This window comes from Danio rerio, chromosome 6, assembly GCF_052040795.2.
Source record: "Danio rerio strain M-AB ecotype USA chromosome 6, GRCz13ab, whole genome shotgun sequence".
Lineage (NCBI taxonomy): Eukaryota > Metazoa > Chordata > Actinopteri > Cypriniformes > Danionidae > Danio > Danio rerio.
The window spans coordinates 7647791-7668778 of NC_141026.1; the positions used below are offsets into that span (position 1 = coordinate 7647791).

At 34.2% G+C, this 20988-nt stretch overlaps 1 protein-coding gene across 3 annotated transcripts; it reads left to right on the top strand.

Moving 5' to 3' along the window:
* The first annotated feature begins 2584 nt into the window (after positions 1-2584).
* Positions 2585-19469, top strand: sec23b (SEC23 homolog B, coat complex II component). Of its 3 annotated transcripts, none has more exons than XR_015492505.1 (19): positions 2585-2718; positions 4344-4578; positions 5150-5207; positions 5672-5758; positions 7513-7749; positions 7857-7939; positions 9172-9316; positions 10203-10361; positions 10442-10557; positions 10686-10809; positions 12147-12227; positions 12336-12425; positions 12530-12636; positions 12921-13074; positions 13433-13510; positions 14629-14790; positions 15971-16057; positions 16501-18344; positions 18485-19469. XR_015492505.1 is itself a non-coding variant. In NM_199777.1 (19 exon segments), coding segments are annotated over 18 exon segments (2301 nt in total). In that variant the 5' UTR covers positions 2640-2718; positions 4344-4357; the 3' UTR covers positions 18776-19462.
* Positions 19470-20988: the final 1519 nt, after the last annotated feature.

Below are 20988 nucleotides of genomic sequence, written 5' to 3' on the forward strand. Positions count from 1 at the left end.
AATAAAAAAAAACGCTAACTAATATAGGCAGTATAATAAACGTTTTTGGTTCAAAAACACTATAATAATCTATTTACTACCAATTACAATACAAGTTTATTAGAAGCATAGATATAAGCTCTCTACTAATGATTTACTATCATTTACTATTTCTAAAGAAAAAAACATTACTGATATATGCAGTATAATAAACTTTTCTATGGTTTAAAAGCACTATATTTACTACAAATTAGTCAATTTTTAGAAGTTAAGAAGCATGATAGCATTCTACAAATGAAAAAAGATCCTCCTAAATATTGATATATGCAGTATAATAAACTCTTCTATTGGTTAGAACACTATAGCTATTTCCTACAAATTATCATATTAGAAGCATGTGATATTCGCCTTCTGCAAATGAAAAAAAATTTTCTTAAATACTGATATATGCAGTTTAATAAACATTTATATGGTTCAAAAACACTATAGCTTTTTACTACCAATTGCCATTGTCATTTTTCAGAAGCATATGATACTAGTGTTCTACTAATGGGGAAAAAATTCTTAAATGCTAATATATACAGTATAATAAACTTTTCTATTGTTCAAAAACACTATAGTAGCTACTTACTACAAATTGCCATAGTCATTCATAGAAGCATATAACACTAGCCTATTAAACTGCTTAAATACTAATATATTTAATAAACATTTATATGGTTTAAAACACTATAGTAGGCTATTTACTACAAATTACCGTTGTCATTTTAAAAACATATGATACTAGCTATATATCTAGTGTGTGTGTGTGTGTGTGTGTGTGTGTATATATATATATATATATATATATATATATATATATGGTATAATAAACTTTCTATTATATATACAGTATAATAAACTTTTCTATGGTTTAAAAGCAATATATTGACTACAAATTACCATAGTCGTTTTTTAGAAGTTTATATATGATACTAGCCTCCTACAAAAGAAAAAAAATACTAATATATGCAGTATATTAAACTTTTCTGTTGTTCAAAAACACTATACTAGCTATTTACTATTATGATAGCATTCTACAAATGAAAAAAGAGGCTTAAATGCTTATATATGCAGATACACGTTTCTATGATTCTAATAGTAGACTATTTATTTATCATAGTAATTTTTAGATATTTAGAAGCATAAGATACTTACATTCCACAAATAACAACTGCTTAAATACTAATATATGCAGTATAATAAACTTTTCTATGGTTCAAAAACACTATGGTAATTTACTACAAATTACCATAGTCATTTTTTAGAAGTTTAGAAGCCTGATACTAGCCTTCTACAAACGAAAAAAATACTAATATAAGTTCAAAAGCACTATTTACTACAAATTACCATAGTCTTTTAAAGAACCATGTGGGTGTGTGCTAAAATTAAGGAGTTATGAATTGGTAACAAGTCTACAGCTCTCATTAGCTATATTTTGATGTGGGCTAAATCATTTTTTTCTTCTTCTTTTTCTAGATTTTAGAGTAGGATAATTACTCATTTTTGATCCTGGATGAAACCATAAATTACAAAATACAAAACAAAATGCAGCTGTACAAAGTGTATAGGCTACAATGATCTGTAAAACTTAACATTTAAAGTCATAAATTGTTTAAAAAATTGGTTTGCAGTATTTATATACAGTATTTATAAACAAAAGTCATTTTAACTTGTTAGTCAACTGTACAGGTATGTTTTTATTATTTACATTAATACATTATAATATTATTTGTTATAATATAATTAGGCCTGATAATATTCATTCATTCATTCATTTTCTTCTCGGCTTAGTCCATTTATTAATCCGGGGTTGTCACAGCAGAATGAACCGCCAACTTATCCAGCAAGTTTTTACCCTTTCAGCCGCAACCCATCTCTGGGAAACATCCACACACACATTCACACACACACTCATACACTACGGACAATTTAGCCCGCCCAATTCACCTGTACCGCATGTCTTTGGACTGTGGGGGAAACCGGAGCACCCAGAGGAAACCCTCTCCTAAGGCAGGGAGAACATGCAAACTCCAGCCTGATAATTTAATATAATATAATATAATATAATATAATATAATATAATATAATATAATATAATATAATATAATATAATATAATATAATATAATATAATATGATGGGTTGCGGCAGGAAGGGCATTCACTGCGTAAAACATATGCTGGATAAGTTGTCGGTTCGTGCCACTGTGGCGACCCATTAATAAAGGGACTAAGCCGAAAAGAAAATGAAGGAATGAATAATATAATATAATATAATATAATATAATATAATATAATATAATATAATATAATATAATAATCAGTAATAAAATACGTTGCTATTTAACAAACAACTGTTGCTATTCAAAACATTGTTTTGCTCTTTGCCTGAAAGTATGTGAAAAATTCGAGCTTACAGGTGTTTACGCAGAACACATTTGCATCAAACGCTGCAAGATTGGAAACCTACGCATGCACGCACAGAAATTCAACCCTGCGGAGGAACGTTCTCGTGACGCCAGACGTAGGCGTCCAATCGCGGCGCTCCGAGTGTTGTAGTAACACGTCACACTTGTGAGCTTCAGGAACCGGCCGGGGGCGAATCCTGCTCGACGAAGTCATTTTCACTTTTCCATGGTGGTGTGATTATTATATATCATTTATTACAGTTCGGATCAAAAGCCTCATCGATTAAAAAGGTACGTCTATCGCTTTGTCTAGGGAAGTAACTGGGGCTCCGCTAGGTTAGCCTGAAATCGAAAACCCAGGATTAGGTCAGCGGAAGTCAAGGATGCTAGTGTGTGTTAACGGGTTACTCGGTGTTTAGATATATATTTTGATACACACGTTTAAGATATTCTTTATATTTATTTATATTAGTCTTTACATTCTGTTTCCATTTGTATGTGGTGTACTAAGGATGTGAAGGCATCTAGCGCGAGCTTGAATACTAAAATATAGAAATATGCGTGACGTCACGGATGTTTTTTATGTTGGCAAAAATATAGTGAAATTTATGATAATACTAGTGTTTGAGTATCCACATACCGCATTTAAAATGATCATTTCGATGTTAATAACCGAACACTGAGGTGAAGTTTTATATTAGCACTTTCGTTCAGTGACAACTTTTGACATTCTCCCTATAACGTTAATGTTTACCATGGTACTTTTTAATGTTCGGAATTAGCATGCAAATATGACTTCAAATCCACATTAGCACTATTTGTTTCTGAACAATGTTGTACTTTGATTGTCATCGTCTGCTAATATGATTTCACTATTTAGAATTCGCAAATAACACATTTCTGAAAGTATATTATTAAGGAGGTCAGAATGTGCGAAAATAAAACCAACTTTACTTCAATTAACTGAACTTCCTGATCAGTTTTTATGTATAAAGTCACTCTATTAATATTTATTCAAATATATTTTGGGTTATTTTGTGACTTTAATATGCACAACATGTCATTTGTATCAGTGAGTCAATACCGAGGTGAATTTGGTTTAATATTCGCACATTTGGACTTTCACCTACCAAATATAATTTCAGAAAAGTATTCTTTGAAAATGCTAAATAGGATATTTGTATTAGCAGCACATGAATATCAAAGTACTGCATTGTTCACAGTCAATTAAACAGTGCTAATTATGTTATGAAGTCGTACTTGCATACAATTTCAGCCCTAATATTCAAAGTAGCTTGTCACGGGTCCAAAAAAGAACGAATGTGCGACTATAAAACTAACTGTACCCAAATTGAGTCCATGTCCGTCTGGAAAATCTGTCATTGTGTAACTAATCAGTCAATACTATCATTCAGTGTTTAGGACAGACATTTCCAGGGATCCCTCAGGGTTATCAGAGGTTAAAGTCTCTTTTAATTCTTTGAAGTGATTTGTGTTAGTCAGCAAACCGTGTGACTTGGGTATATTAGGACAGGTGTGTCTGTGTCCCAACATAGTAGCTCAAAAATAGCATGTGATTTTGCTTCTTGTTTACGCATATCTCTCATCAGCAAGTGCTAATTGACGTTTTCGGGCTTGGCATCCACTCTTGTCAAGTGTCTTTGTTCACAGAAGACATCTGCGTGAAACAAATCTCCTTCTGTCAGAACAAATATCACAAAGAAAAAAATGCATTTCCGTTTACATTGCTCACATGGGCGAAATTGTACTTGTCACACAAGTATTTGGCTTTGATTTCAAACTCTGCTATCCTACCTGTCCAGTTTTGGAGAGACAACCCATTAGGTGTGGTTTAGGGTTAAAAAGACTTTGCTGTTCACTGTTTACTCATTTCGCTCTTTCTGGTCGTCTCGCAGTTGTTCGCGCTGTCATGGCGACCTACCAAGAGTTCATCCAACAGAATGAAGATCGAGACGGGATACGCTGCAGTTGGAACCTCTGGCCTTCCAGCCGACTGGAGGCCACACGGCTAGTGGTTCCTGTTTCATGCCTTTACACCCCTTTGAAAGAGAGACCTGACCTGCCACCGGTCCAGTATGAGCCAGTGCTGTGCACCCGGGCCAACTGCAAAGCTGTGCTCAACCCACTTTGGTAAGTGCAGAAACAATTTTTGAAGCAGCTTTGCGTTCTGTTTGTTCGTTCAGATAGTAGTCAGTATAGGTAAATAATAGCATGATGACATTAGATTATGACATCTTTGGATCTTCAGACTTTCAGAGGTGAAAATTAAACCACACTGAAATGAACTAAACTAAAATTCAACTCTGAAAGCTGGGCTGACACAGTTTCTGTTTACTAGAACTTCTATGCTAAGTTGTTTTGACACAATCTGCATTGTTGAAGTGTTATAGAAATAAAGATGAATTGAATTGATTCCAGCATTCTGTTTTGAATGAACCAGATTTTGCCTGGATCGGTTGTATTTTGGTGTATAATAGTTCCAGTGTATATGGGGTCCACAGATATACTAATTAGATTGTTCTAGAGTTTTTTTTTAGCCTGTAAAGAAATATTTACCCACATTGTCATTGTGTAAGGTGATCGTATCAGTTTAGTGAACTTTTAACTGCTGGTACTTTTGACTATTGTCTTCCTTGTGCTAAATAAAGACTTGGTGACGGACACGATTTGCATCTTTAACACTTTAATATCCTTTTTGTAGTCAAGTGGACTTCAGAGCTAAAATTTGGGCCTGCAACTTCTGCTTCCAAAGGAACTCTGTGAGTGTGCTTTACTTAATACGCTCATTTTAGTTTGTGGTTTACTACTTTTTATATGTAGGCATGGGTCGGTATAAGTTTCTGACGGTATGATAACCTTGGGTAAAAATACCACGGCTTTACAGTATTGCGATTAACAACTACTTGTCCCCATTGAACACAATATAATTTATTTAAAAAAACATTTATACTATTTTGGAACAGTAAACATGCCAGGCTCATCAATCAAAATAAATCATTGACTTCTGCTGTCTTCATTAAGATCAAAAACACAAATTTCTTAGCAACACATAAAAAAAACTTGCATTTACCTTAGGAATGGTATAGCAGAAGATTTTAGCGGTTTTAAAACCTTGATTTTTCCAAACTGTGGTAAACCATGAAACGTTTACGGTTATCATCCCATGCCTAATTATAAGTAAATGATAAATATTATAAGAAAGTAATAATCTGTTTCTTCTCAGTTTCCTCCATCATACGCAGGCATTTCAGAAGTGAACCAGCCTGCAGAACTCATGCCTCAGTTCTCCACCATTGAGTACATAGTGCAGGTAATTTTACACTCACCCTGTCTGTGTACTCTGTACAGTACATAGACATACAGTACTGTACAAACTTGAACTCCTTTAGCTCACAGATAGCTATGTACAAAAGCCACGTTGACATTTTCTGTGGCTGTACTATCAGTGTGTTTTGATAATGACTCATTCCCAAGTATTTTATATATTTAGTTGTATTTTATTGGAAAGTTCAAAAGAACAGCATGTATTTTGACCCCAAAGTTTTAAACAATTTAAACACTTTAAAATAATGGTTCATTAGTAAATGTTAGTTTATGTATATATTGACATGAACAAACAACTAGTAATACATGTATTATAGCAGGGACATAGTGGTTCAGTGGGTAGCAATATTTACTCACAGCAAGAAGGCTGGTTAAGTTGGCGGTTCATTCCACTGTGGCCACCCCTGTTGAATAAAGGGACTATGCCAAAGGAAAGTGAATGTATTACAGTATTCATTGAGCTTCAGTTAACGTCATTTAAGTTAAAAAACATTAATTAGTGTTAGTTCATGTTGACTCATGTTAAATTTGCATTAATCAATGTTAACAAGCACAACTTTGGATTTTAATGATGCATTAGTAAATATTGAACCATGATGAATAAATGCTTTACAAGATTATTCACACTTAATGTTATTAACCTTGCTGTTGTGTTCAGGTCAAATCTGCCCGATTTACAACTTAAAACACTCATAAACATTGTGCTTTGAATCTGATTGCCTCAAGCCCTTATGATATCCTCCACACTATGCACCTGAACATATTCAAGTGACGATCTCCTTCATTGACTTATGTGTGCTTAAATAAACCTTGTTACACTTGTGGTGCTTGTTATACTTGTGGTGCAAATGTGACCACCATAGGAAATGACTTGGTATCCAGACAATATTCACCCATCAGACCGAGCACTTTTAGCTTAGCTTAGCATAAATTAATTTATTGGATTATTGGAGCCAAAGTATAACTAGTGCTAGTGCTGTGTCCTTAATTACCGTCTCTACCCTCATTCACTATAGCCTACATTGGTACACTAATTTAGTGCAATTGAAGGACTGAATGAAAGGTCGAGCACTCAGTACACAGGAAAGGATAGCATTCTGTTTGTGCTTTGCTGGTTGATAAATCATTTAATTAGATTAAAATTTTAATTTCTTTGGTCAGACCCTGTGATGTTTATTTTAACAAGCTGTCCATTGGTAATGACACAAAGTATTTCGATTTCTGTCATCTATTGTTCATTTTGTAATACATTTTCAGTGCCTATTTGAATTTTCAAAGCAGTCTAATTCTGTAAATTCATGTTAAACACTACTTTAAGACACTTCACAGCTAAAGACAGATCACAGCTTACGGATGTTGAATTAAAATTGGTGGAGAATAATGTTTTTTGTGTTAAAATAAGAGCAGTTAAAACAGGCCGGTCAATTTTTTGACCGGGAACACTAAAGTAAGGGGTAAGACGTGAACACGACAGTAGGGTTAAACACATTAACTAATGGAGCTTTATTGTAAAGCAGGGGTCACCAATCCCAGCAGGGTTTAGCTCCAACTTGCTTCAACGCACCTGCCTGAGTTTTTCAATTCCGCATATAAGACCTTGATTAGCTGTTCAGGTATGTTTGATTAGGGTTGGAGCTAAAATCTGCAGGATACCGGCACTCCAGGACCAAGTTTGGTGATCCCTGTTGTAAAGTGTTTCTTAATCTTTTCTTTTAAGTAACCTGATGTGTTTCTCTTCAGCGTGGACCTCCAACCCCTCTGATCTTCCTGTATTTGGTGGACACATGTCTGGAGGAGGAAGATCTCCAGGCTCTGAAGGAATCGCTGCAGATGTCTCTGAGTCTCCTTCCGCCCAATGCCCTGGTGGGTCTCATCACATTCGGCCGCATGATTCAGGTCCACGAGCTCAGCTGCGAAGGCATCGCCAAGAGCTACGTGTTCCGTGGCACAAAAGAGCTTGCACCCAAACAAATACAGGTCAGCTGAGTTTAAATTACTGTTCATTACCCACACGAAAAGCAATAAGTGAATGCATAGAATCCGAGTCTCCAGTGACATTCATCAGATGCGTGATCTGTTTGCAGGAGATGCTGGGACTGATGAAACCAGCCACCTCTGGACAGCAAGGCAAACCACTGGCTCCTCATGATGCTGCCGCTTCCTGCAGGTATCAGAAAGAGCTATATTCACCAAGTGTGCGCAAACACACAAGGATTTTTTTGTGTTTTTTCGGTAGCTAAAAAAAAAAGTACCTCAAAAGGACATTTAAAGTGGAAAATAAAGTAAAATATTTAAATTATAAAGCAATATATACACATCTAGATCAGGGGTTCTCAACCTTATTCACTTCGGGGGCTACCTCCTTCTCACGAAAATTATTTGAAGGCCCTTGTCTTCTTAAACTGATTGTCTTGAGAAAATGCTTATTTTAAACCTTTTATTTATTTGCAAAACATTTATTTTGCTTATATTCTTTTTATAAATTGCTGTAAAATAAGATAATAATAATAATAATAATACATAATTATATATATTGTGTTTATTTTTTAAAACACACAGATTTAAAGCTTCTGAATTCTTCAGGTATTTTTGACAGGCATGCGAGAACTGGTTATAACTCTAATGATTGTTACCTTTACATTTGCGTTAGTTTGCTTTATACGGCTGAGCATGTTGTCCTAGTTGACGTGCAGAGGTTGAAAGTCTATATTTTACAGTGAATCTGAAGTAATCAATAACAGAATACGGGAAAAGCCATTACACCAATCATTTTATATAAAACATATTTAATAATGAAATCAAATAATTATAGTACAATAATTAAGTTGATTTTAATCCACCTGCAGCATCGCTGAGGCCCGATTGATAGTCCCTGGTCTAGATGGTTTATGTGCATCTTTGAGGTTTTATAACGTATATAAAAACTTATTATAATGTACAAATAAGAAATAAAACAATATTAATATAGAAGTATTTACAATTAAGTGGCTTTATTGGTTACAAAAACCATAAACAGTAAAGGTCCGGTATATTTATGACCATATGAAAACAGGTAGATTTGCTAACTATGTAGGTTGGGTATGGCCTGAGGAAAAACGTTTTAGTGCGGAAAGATCTGTAGTGTCTGCCTGAGCATCTGGTATGAGATGTTTTTCATCTTGTTAAGTGTACAGACTCTTCAAGTTCAAGTTTATTTGTATAGCCCTTTTTTACAATAGTTATCATTCCAAAGCAGCTTTACAAAAAGGTGCACATTATTACTAAACTACAGTCGAAATCAGTTATAGAGTTGTGTACTAGTTAGACAGTATATAAACATAATTAACCAGCAAAATGAGTCAAGGAAATTTGTGCTCATGTTTTTATTTATTTATTTTTTATTTTTTCCACCTGTTTTAGATTTCTCCAGCCTGTGCAAATGGTGGATATGAACCTGACCGATCTTCTCGGGGAGCTCCAGAGAGACCCCTGGCCTGTTCCTCAAGGGAAGAGACCTCTGCGTTCCACAGGCATCGCACTTTCCATTGCTGTCGGACTATTAGAGGTATGAAAAGCCGCTTGTTTATTTATATTATTTATTTATCTGTATATAATCAAAGAAAGAGAGAGAATGCGAAAAAGGCAGACATATATGGGTAAAGCTTAAAGGGATAGTTCACCCCAAAATGAAAATGTACTCGCCATTTACTCACTCTCAAATGTTTTTAATATCAGTTTCTTTTTTCTGTTAAACACAAAGGAAGATATTTGAAGTAAGCTGGTAACTATTAACATACATAGTAGGATAAACAAATACTGTGGAAGTCAATGGTTACAGGTTTTTAGCTTTCTTCAAAATATCTTCTTTTGGGTTTTAATAGAAGAAAGAAACTCTTAAAGGTTTAAAATAAGTAAATAAGTAAGTAAATGATGACCGAATTACAATTCTTGGGTGAACTATCCCTTTAAGAAGCGCAACAGATTCCTCTATTGCATATCTTCTGTCAGCCTACATTCCATACACTGCGGGAGAGATTTCCAGCAGAGATTTTTATTTTTATTTTTTGCTTTCGTTATAACTTTGCTCTAGTTGCGAGTTTGAGTTGGCGACGTGTCAGCAACACTGACTGTGAGATTCAAAGTCCACTTCAGCTGTCACATCATATCGGAACAGTTGTACAAGTTCTAAACTCGCTCATTCTTACATAACCCTGGAGATAAGAGTCAGACTACTTGCTGCACTCAACTCCGTTGTTTGATAATAAGTCTAGCATGTCTGATTAAACATTACCATGCATTAATTCCTTTTGAAAGATGCTAAAAAGTCGATAATATACAGGACATTTTCTGTATAGTTCTTTAAATCGACAATGATTCCACTTATTCATTTTTGAAAATATTGAATACAAGTTTGCATTTGATTCACTCTCTATCTGCTTTTCTTCTACTAGGGGACTTTCCCAAACACAGGAGCCCGTGTGATGCTGTTCACTGGTGGTCCCCCAACACAGGGACCTGGCATGGTGGTGGGAGATGAGCTGAAGACCCCCATCCGCTCCTGGCATGACATCCAGAAAGACAACGCACGGCATCTGAAGAAGGCCACTAAGGTGATTATAGTTCTATTTCAAGGATCTGATGATATGTTTATGATTTTGCTAAATAAAAATTCCTCTCGATCTCTATTTAGTATTACGAAGCCCTTGCAAACCGTGCTGCAGTAAACGGACACAGTGTTGATATTTATGCCTGTGCGCTGGATCAGACGGGACTTCTAGAGATGAAATGTCTATCTAACCTCACGGGGTGAGAATTGATTGATATATCTTGCATGTCGTTTGATTTCCTTGGTATCAGCAGATTGTATTTTTGATTTAATGACACAGCATTGTATTAAAATGTACTATATAGCTAAAAGTGTTTCCTATTTTTAGGGGCCACATTGTTATGGGCGATTCGTTCAACACCTCTCTGTTCAAGCAGACCTTTCAGAGAGTCTTTAACAAAGACTACAACGGAGAGTTTCGCATGGCTTTTGGTGCTACTTTGGAAGTGAAGGTAACAAAGTTGGACTTAAACTGCTGTCTTAAACTTAAAGTCTAGTATTTACTAGTATTTTTGTGAAATGAACTAATACTTGTATTCAACTAAAATGCCGTAAATTAAACAAAATTACTTTAAAGAAATTATTAATGCTAATGAAATTCTGTTTCAGATAAATGCTGTTCTTTTGTGTTTCCTGTTTATCAGAGAATCTTTAAAGGGAATTTTAAATTTCACAATAATATTGAGTAGCTGTTTTCTTCTTTGAAAATATTAAGATATTTTTCTTGATTGCCAAGCATATTAGCCTATTACAATGGTTTCTGAAGGATCTTGTGACACTGAAAACTAGAGAAATGATACTAAAAATTCTCTTTAAATAAAATAACAAAAAATATTTAATAAATAAACAAAATAAATAGTATATATATTATGAATTATCAATATAAAATATAATGATAATTTACAAAAAAATTTAAAAATTATATATATATATTATTTGATAGTCTATTTTATTTAATATTATTAATTATCAACATATTTTATAAAATTAATTTATTGAATCAACAATAATGAATAAAAAATATTATTAATAATTCAAAAAATAAATATTTAAAAATATTTATTATTAATTAATTAATTATCAATATATTTTATATTATTAAAATATATTCATATTTAACAATAATGAATAAAATATTATTAATAATAATAAATTTATAAATATCATAAAATAAAAATATATATTTTTATAAATATTTAATAAATATTTATATTTATTTAATAATATTTATTATTATTAATTATTCATATATTTTATTATTAAATTATATTGATAATACCAATTAATAAAAATAATGAATATAATTAAATACAAATATATATTTAATAATATTTATTTATTTTTATTAATTATTATATTTTATATTATTAAAATATATTTACTAAATGAACAATAATTAATACAAATAATTAAGAATATTTATTTTTATAATAAAATATATTGGTAATTAACTATGATTAATAAAAATGTATAAATGTTAGTAAATGAATACAATAAATAAATAAATAAATATATATATACACTTTATAATGTTTATTATTATTAATAAATCAATTATCAATATATCATTATCATCAATAATTTATATTATTAAAATATACTATATTAAAAAATGTAACTATATTTAAATGTTATATTCTTAATATTCCTGATTTTATTGTATTTTTAATTATGTTAATTACGCCTAAGCAAAAGAGACTTCTTTCAAAGACACAAAAATGAAATTCATGTTGACTTCAAATCAAGTTTCCTTGTTTATTAAACCCCTAAAACCTGTTTTTCTCATCAGACTTCAAGAGAATTGAAAGTATCTGGTGCGATCGGGCCATGTGTGTCACTCAACACCAAAGGACCCTGCGTTTCAGACAATGTAAGTCACAAGCAAGCGTTTCTCATTTCATACCAGCCTACACTAACTTGCGATGAATTTCAGTAATGTGCACAGCACACGCATATAAGAATCTCTAATATTTTGCAGGAAATGGGCGTTGGAGGAACATGCCAATGGAAGATCTGTAGTCTCTCCCCTGCCACCACCCTGGCCATGTACTTTGAAGTAGTAAATCAGGTATGTTGTGATAGTGATCTGTACAGTACGCACGGTATTAGGGTGTGAGAGCTTATATTTACACCGATATTAAAATACCACCCCGGTATGTTTTTGTTTTGTAGCACAACGCCCCTGTTCCTCAGGGTGGAAGAGGAGTTGTTCAGTTTGTTACGCAGTATCAGCACTCAAACACACAGCGGCGGATCCGTGTCACCACTATTGCCAGGAAGTAAGTCTTTTGGTTCCAGCGCATGCATATTCTTATCAACTAATATCACACTCAATGACTTGCTTGTTCGTTTTCATTCATAAGATTGACGGCAACGCCTCTTTATATGGAACAAAAGACCTCAGAGTTATCTAAAATCAATATATCTCGTGTTTCCATGAGCTATTTGTGTTTGCAGTAGACTAAAATAGATTTTGCTGCCTAATTATGGGTATAGCTCGTATTCTAGAGTGTGTGTGTGCGTCATTAAAGCTTGACAAACCGGTTTCTTTTGTCACACCTAGTTGGGCTGACGCACAGTCGCAGATACAGCACATCGAGTCGTCGTTTGATCAGGAGGCTTCAGCCGTTCTCATGGCCCGGCTTGGAGTTTTCAGGGCGGAGTCAGAGGAGGGGCCTGATGTTCTCCGCTGGCTGGATCGACAGCTCATTCGCTTGGTGAGTTTTGACGGTAGTAATCAGGCTTAATGTCTTTATACATACAGTTGAAGTCAGAATTTTTAGCCCTCTTGTATATTTTTCCCCAATTTCTGTTTAACAGAAAGCAGATTTTTTTTCTACACATTTCTAAACATAATAGTTTTAATAACTCATTTCTAATAACTGATTTCTCTTGTCTTTGTAGCACATAATATTTGACTAGATATTTTTCAAGATACTAGTATTCAGCTTGAAGTGCAATTTAAAGACTTAACTGGGTTAATTAGGTTAATTAGGCAAGTTATGGTGATTAGGGCCATTGTTGTAATGATGAATACACAAGTTGCTTCATTCCATGTTTGTTGTTTGATTTCAGTGTCAGAAGTTTGGCCAGTTCAATAAAGATGATCCAAACTCCTTCAGACTCTCCGAATCTCTCTCGCTCTACCCACAGGTAAAGGGATCATTTCACTTGAACTATATTTGTTTACATGATGTCATGATTTAATTCGGTGTATTTATTTGGCCACTGCATTTTCAAAGTCAGTCCTACATGATTGTGTGTTTAGATCAGTTAATAATCTGTTTCTTTGCTCGATATGAATACTCTTTTAACTAGCACTGTGATTTATTTAACTCCCTGTCTTTTTGAATGAGCAGCTATGTATGTTTCATATAAAGAGTGTATTTAACACATTCAGCAGGACTTTGTAGGATATACTAATATAATAAAAAAAATGTATTGCTAACATTATTATCTAAATTCAGTACTAACTGACAACAGATTTGTATTATTAACATGTATATATGACCATGGACTTATACAATCAATGTATTTTTGCTATTGCAGAAATATATACTTGTAAAATAAGTTACTGGTTTTGTGGTCTAGAATAGGGCTGCGCAATATTCGTTTAAGCATCGATATCGCAATGTGTGCGTCCGCAATAGACCCATCGCAAAGATATCCAATGTTGAGTCTGAATGATAGTTCAGCAGGAGCTACAGAACTGTATTTAATCACTGTTTTATGTACGGAATATATATCATGTATGCATTTATTGTCTTGTTTCTAGTCCAAATATCAAAGCAAAAAAAAGATTTCACTTACCCCACTGGCAGATATTTGGCTTTTTTTATTATTTTAAACTCTTAATTTTTTCTTTATATCTTCTGACAGTGAAAACAAAGCTATATTTTTTTGATATTTGGACTAGAAACGAGACAAAACAAAGTAAGAAAAGCATATTTTCCTTTGTGATTATTTAATTTCTGTACCTGAATATTGCTAGATTCCTCAGAAAAGCATCAAATTGTGCTGTTTACTATTTACAAACTATCTTGTGAAACTGTATTCATATCGCAATATCAGATATTTCCAATATCGTGCAGCCCTAGTCCAGAATCACATATATTAGTACAACAAGTTTCCATTGAATAAAGCATGTGTGCCTATTTTCAAAGAAGTATTTAATTTTGAGATTAAATGGTATTCTTTTGAATTTCTGTCTTGCATAACTTGTTGGATAATTTCACCTTTGTAATATTGAAAAGTTTTATTTTTCTTGACAGTTTATGTTCCACTTGAGGAGATCCCCGTTCCTGCAGGTGTTCAATAACAGCCCGGACGAGTCGTCCTATTACAGACATCATTTTGTGCGTCAGGATCTGACACAGTCGCTCATCATGATACAGCCCATCCTTTACTCCTACTCTTTCCACGGCCCTCCAGAGGTGATTTTTCAATCCATAAATGAGGAATTCCATGTAAAATGAAGTTGTGTAGGCTTGTATTTTACAGTACTATACAAATACTCAAATGTCTGTCAACGTCTTCATACAGTTTGATTTGATTTACCAAACTCAGACAAGTGGCAATTTCACATCTGTCGCATTCATAACAGAGAGATGTCACATCCATAATGAAGCTTTTTCCTCATAAGTGCAAACATGTCTAATAAAATCTAATTAATTATTGTTGTTATATAAAGAGACTACCCTTATCCTTTTGATTAGCATTATTTTATTTGGGTTGAGCAGTTTAATTGACAGAATTTCTATAAGTTATATTGTTTACTGTAAATTCGGATACTTTTTGGTCACAAAATGGCTGACATCGAGTCTGTTGATTAATGCAACTCAAAATGTCTCCATGGACTTATCATTGGCAAAAAAATGGCTGACATCCAAAAAACCCCATAGACTTAACATTGGCCAAATTGTCTGACATCAGATATTTGGATGAGAATACGTAGAAGCTTGTGTGTGGCCTCATTTGACTCGGACTATCAAGTCGGGTTTAGGTAGAGATATAACAAATTTGTAGACAATTATAGCATTCCAACAACCATATACAACAACATAGATTTAACATTGGGCCAGAATTTAGGACACCAAATAGTGGATCAGAGTCGTAGAAGCTTGTGGGACAGCTTATTTGACTTGGCCTATCAAGCCGGTATTAGGTAGTGATGCAACACAAATTTACAGATTGACATTTGTAACTCTGGTTAGCTGTTTTTAAAAATATAAACCGATGTTTCAATATACTGTTCACATGATACATTTTATGTGAATATAATTGTCAAGTTTTTACTGCAAATGTCGCATCTATAATGCTGGAATTGCTCAAATACAATATTATGTTCAGTCAAGCCCAACATTATTCAAAGCTTTTACAAATTCTGACTTAAAGTTACTTTAAAAGATTTTTTTTCCCACAACGATGCCTCTTTTACATTATCTTAGTGTGTTTTGGGAGAAGCCTGTGTCATTTCTGGTCCAAAAAAACATATTTAAGTAACTTTAACTCAGAAATTGCCTGGGGTATTAATAATTTCAGTCTTGGCTGCATTTTCTAGAATGATAAATGCAATATATTTATGCATACTTTTTTTTTTCTTTGCTTTTATAGCCTGTTCTTCTAGACAGCAGCAGCATTCTTCCTGATCGCATCCTTCTTATGGACACCTTCTTCCAGCTGGTGATTTACCATGGAGAGGTACTAATACAAATGCTTGTTTAATATTTAAAATTTGAGATATTTTGACAAGATTTTCAGGGTTAAACAATATTTATCAGACCCAAAGTTCCTCTCGGGCATTCCGTTTTAAAGGGGAAACGGCAAATTCTCAAAAATTGCTCGCCAAGCTTACGATTACATTTCATATTAGGAATCACCAATAAAATCAAACAAGTTTTATTTCTAAACGTTCGAATTGCACAAAATCTGCAGAAACTCACATCTGGTCTGATCCCCTCTTCCTGAAAATCGTCAGTCTATAGCCATCATTGATTGGCTCCTGAACTAGACGGCGGGGATTCATTCGCCATATTGACCGTTACACTTTTCCCCATTCAAAACTACACGAGTGACATGTCTCGTGTATTCTAAAGCCTTTGTAATAGTTCAGTTTAGTGATGGTGTTATTCTCATCTCCTCAGACTATTGCTCAGTGGAGGAAGGCTGGATACCAGGAGATGGCCGAGTACGAGAACTTCAAGCAGCTTCTTCAGGCTCCTCTGGATGATGCTCAGGAGATCCTGCAGACTCGCTTCCCCATGCCCAGATACATCGACACCGAGCACGGAGGCTCACAGGCGCGCTTTCTGCTCTCTAAAGTCAACCCCTCGCAGACGCACAACAACCTCTACGCCTGGGGCCAGGTACACACATTTTCATTTCAATTGGGATGTTGAGTAAAAAAGTATGAATGGAGATACTCTAAATCAGTGTTTCCCAACCCTGTACATAGAGACACACCAACAATACACATTTACATTATCTGACCCATTAACTTCAGGTTTTGGAGTCTCTTCTTATGTTCTGATGAGTTGATTCAAGTGTCTTTGATTAGGCAGAGGTTGGAAATGTGTACTGTTGATGTGCTTTCAGGAACAGGGTTGGAAAACACTGCTCTAAATAATACTATATGCATAAAAATGTTTAATTTTAAGTTTTTTTTTTGTTTTTTTTTTAGAATAACATGATGTGCTAATAAAGTACTATAGAAACTAATCTATATATGTGAGTTTCGTTCTCAAATGCCACAGTCAAAGTCCATTTTCAAATTATTTAGTTAAATGACCATCCAAAACTGACTCTACCTTAAACATCTAGGGCTGTTAGATCCTACAATTTTAGGAATTGAGTCTGATTCCAATTCTTAGTTCTTAAATTGATAGCTTCGATTCTTAGAATTGATTCCTCAATGTTGTTGCGATTTCTTTTTTTATACTTAAACCTGCCTGTAGTAAATAGCTAAAAGGAAGCTCAATCAAGCACAACTTTTATTGAATGCACACCACGCTAATGTACGGTGTCTATAATGCAAACTGTACACCTAAACAACTATAGCTTTTAACACCGAAATAGGAGCATGCCATTTATCTGTCGATCACAGAACCACGGCTGGTTTTAAGTGCCATTTCTGCATGGACAAAATAAAAACGAAAATATGACGAAAGCGTTATCTTTTATCTGTAGGCTATTCAGAGGGAAACTCAAATCCGTCAGTTAATGTTAAAAATGCAATCCATAAGGCACCTACAAGACCATTTGTATATCAATGTGTGGATTAGGTATAAAATTAAAGTTAATTTAATTTAAACACTGTTAACCTAAATAAATGAAAAGTAATAATCAGCATTACATATTGACGTTGTCTATTAAACAGCAGTTAAAAATTGTACTATAATCTGTGGATATCGTCATTGGAACCAGTTCATTGAAGCGATCTATCTGAATCTGTTTGCAAAAATGTATGCATGGGAAATGTGGCAAATGTACGCAATAGTTATTAGCAAGTGACTTCTGATCATTTTCAGCAACAGACTCAAATAGTTCTTTAAAAAGAAGATTTGATTCCCTTTAATGGAATTGATTCAGAACTTTAGAATTGACTCTCGATTCTCAATGATTCCAAATAGAGGAATTGATTCTTTTTAGAATCAACTCTCAGCCCTATTAGAATTCATCCATTTACTAGGGTATCCGCGGGGTCTTAAATCTAAAAAGCTAAATTTTAGGCCTTAAAAAGTCTTAAAACTACAAAAATATTAAGTTGTAAGTCTTAAATCTGTTTTAACAGGTCTTACATTTCCTTTGTTCATGTATAGATAACCAATCTGACCATTAACACCCATACAATCACCAACAATCCCAATCCTTAGCATTTAGCCCTGTATAAGTCAAAAATTTCCTTCATAAAGATATAAAAAAATGTCTTCTTAATTTTAGCCTGGTGAAATCTGCAGAAACCCTGATTTACTTTTTATTTAGGGCACTGGTGTCAAATCCAGTTCCTGGAGTGCCGCAGCTCTGCATAGTTTAGCTTTATCCCTAATGAAACACACCTAAATGAGTCCTTCAGGCTTGTTAGAAACCTACAGGTAAGTGTGTTGAAGCAGTTTTGGAACTAAACTGCAGAGCTGCGGTCCTCCAGGAACTGGCTTTGACACCTGTGATTTAGGGTAATAAAGCTACAGCGGTTTCCCTGGTTGAACAAACTTTTTATTTATTTATTTATCTTCTTCCTCTTTATGGAAACGATGCTTTTATTTGCAGATGATGTCTGCTGTGGTCTTCTAACAATGTCAGATCTCTAATTTTACTGAATCTTTCTTGTAGGAATCCGGAGCACCAATCCTCACAGATGATGTCAGTCTGCAAGTCTTCATGGACCATCTAAAGAAACTGGCTGTTTCGAGTTCAGCATAAGCGTTCGCTGACGAATGATGTACATTTAGTGTGTGAAGAAAAGGACAGAAAAAGGATGAACTATTGACCAAATTTACTGGAAAAAAAACACAACAAAATGCATCTCGGTGTTTATTTAAGAGGTCCTCCAGATAAACGGTTGTTAGCTGTTTTCTAATTCTCATCGACTCAAGTAATTATGATTTATTTTGTCATGTTTGTTTGCTTATTTAATTTAGTTTCGTCTAACAGAAAGTGTTACATGTCATGTTTAATAACGTCTGATTTCCCCTAAAGAGATGATATCTTCTGTCACCACTTTGCTCGTGCTGCTCTTCCCTAAGCATGTTTAGACTGAAATTCCTATGAGGCTTGTTTTTTTGCGAGTTTCCTCTTGTCTGTTTGTCCCTTTTTTTGTCTGGCACAGATTGACAGTCTTCTAAACTGTACCTGTGATCTGCTCTTGTGCAGGGAGAAACAGTGTTTGAATGATACCCCTGCTCTTTCCGCATTGTGATTAAATTAATGTAGTATGTAAAGAATTTAAATGTGACTTGTGACCCACATTCCAGTTTTATCTTGATCTACAGTGATGAACTAATGCTATGCATAATATTTATAGAATCTCTTGTAGGTTTATTTCATTTCAAAAGCACCTTGAACGTGCAAACTTCTTTCGTTTTGATCTAAAATAAAATGTATATTACAGATTCAATTCATCTTTATTTCTATAGTGCTTTTACAATGTAGATTGTGTCAAATATGCCTTAAAAAAAGAAGTTCTAGTAAATTGAAAATGTGTCAGTCCAGTTTTCAGAGTTGAATATCAGTGCTGAAAGTCTAAACACTAAAGTGCAAGTCCCAAACCAAGCAAGCCAGTGGCGAAAGTGGTGAGGAACAAAACTTCACCAATTGGCGAAACCAGGCTCCTCTGGCCAAACTGGAGGCTGAAAAATGCTGGACGCCTATCTTCGCTGGACGGAGCTGAAGGTGTGAATCAACATGAGGCGTCTGTATTTATATGAAGGATGTATGTGTGGGTAGTTTTGGTATGAAAATGCGAAGCTGCATTGTAATTTTTGTATCGATAAATTGTAAAGCTATTTTCATATTTTGTCATTTAACTTAAGGACACAACTAAGTTAATGATTTGTCTAATTTATTATAAAAACATGGATTTGAAGGTATGTTTGTGAGTAGTTTTGTGTGTCTTCAATGAGTTATCTTTGAGCAATTCCTTTATATCCCAGTCACTAACCTGTTAGTGATGATTTCTACACATGTAAAGCGTCGTTCCAATCGTCGTTAGATATCAAAATTACGTTTTAATCACGTTTGTTACGAGAAAGTCCACTATAAAATGTAATAGGCGACATCTCTGAAGATTTAAGGAATTCAAATAGCACAAATATAAAAGCAAACGTTTTCTTTGCTGCTCATACATGAATATAATTGCGTCTTGCGCCCTTTAGTGGACATTTATAGCAATAGTTCGTCGAAACTAAAAAAAATCAGTCATTTTAGTGTCTAAACTGTACACTTTTTAAAGTATAATTATAACAGTGAGTTATTTTCTCTAGAATGTATATAAAACGTTATGAATTAATTATGTGCAAACAAACCGTCAAATAATCAAAAACATCTGATTAGTTGCTCTTGAACAGCGCGGAGAAAAGTAACAGGCACCACGTGAGCTTTCTTTTATATTCCGCTTCAGCCAGTGTTTTAACAAATTCATTCATTTTATTTTTTCGGCTTAGTGCCTTTATTAATCTTGGGTTGCCACAGCGGAATGAACCGCCAACTCATACAGCATATGTTTTACGCAGCGGATGCCCTTCCAGCCGCAACCCATAAACACTCTTTCACACATAGATTACGGCTGATGTAGCTTATTTCATTCAACCATACTGCATGTATTTGGACTGGGGGAAACCGAGCACCCGGAGAAAACCCACGCGAACACAAGAACATGCAAACTCCACGCTGTAATGTAACTGATTCAGCCGGGGCTCGAATCAGCAACCTTCTTGCTGTGAGGCGATCGTGCCACCCACTGCGCCACCGTGACGCCCCTTATGTGTTTTAACAATCATTTTATCTGAATGATTACACTTTTAAATATAATTTTGTTGTAATTAATCTAGGTAATTAATTAAAAAACGTCACCAGCAGTTAATACAATAGTAATAAGAATGTATCCTTCCATCACTCCCGTTCTGACTGGTCATACC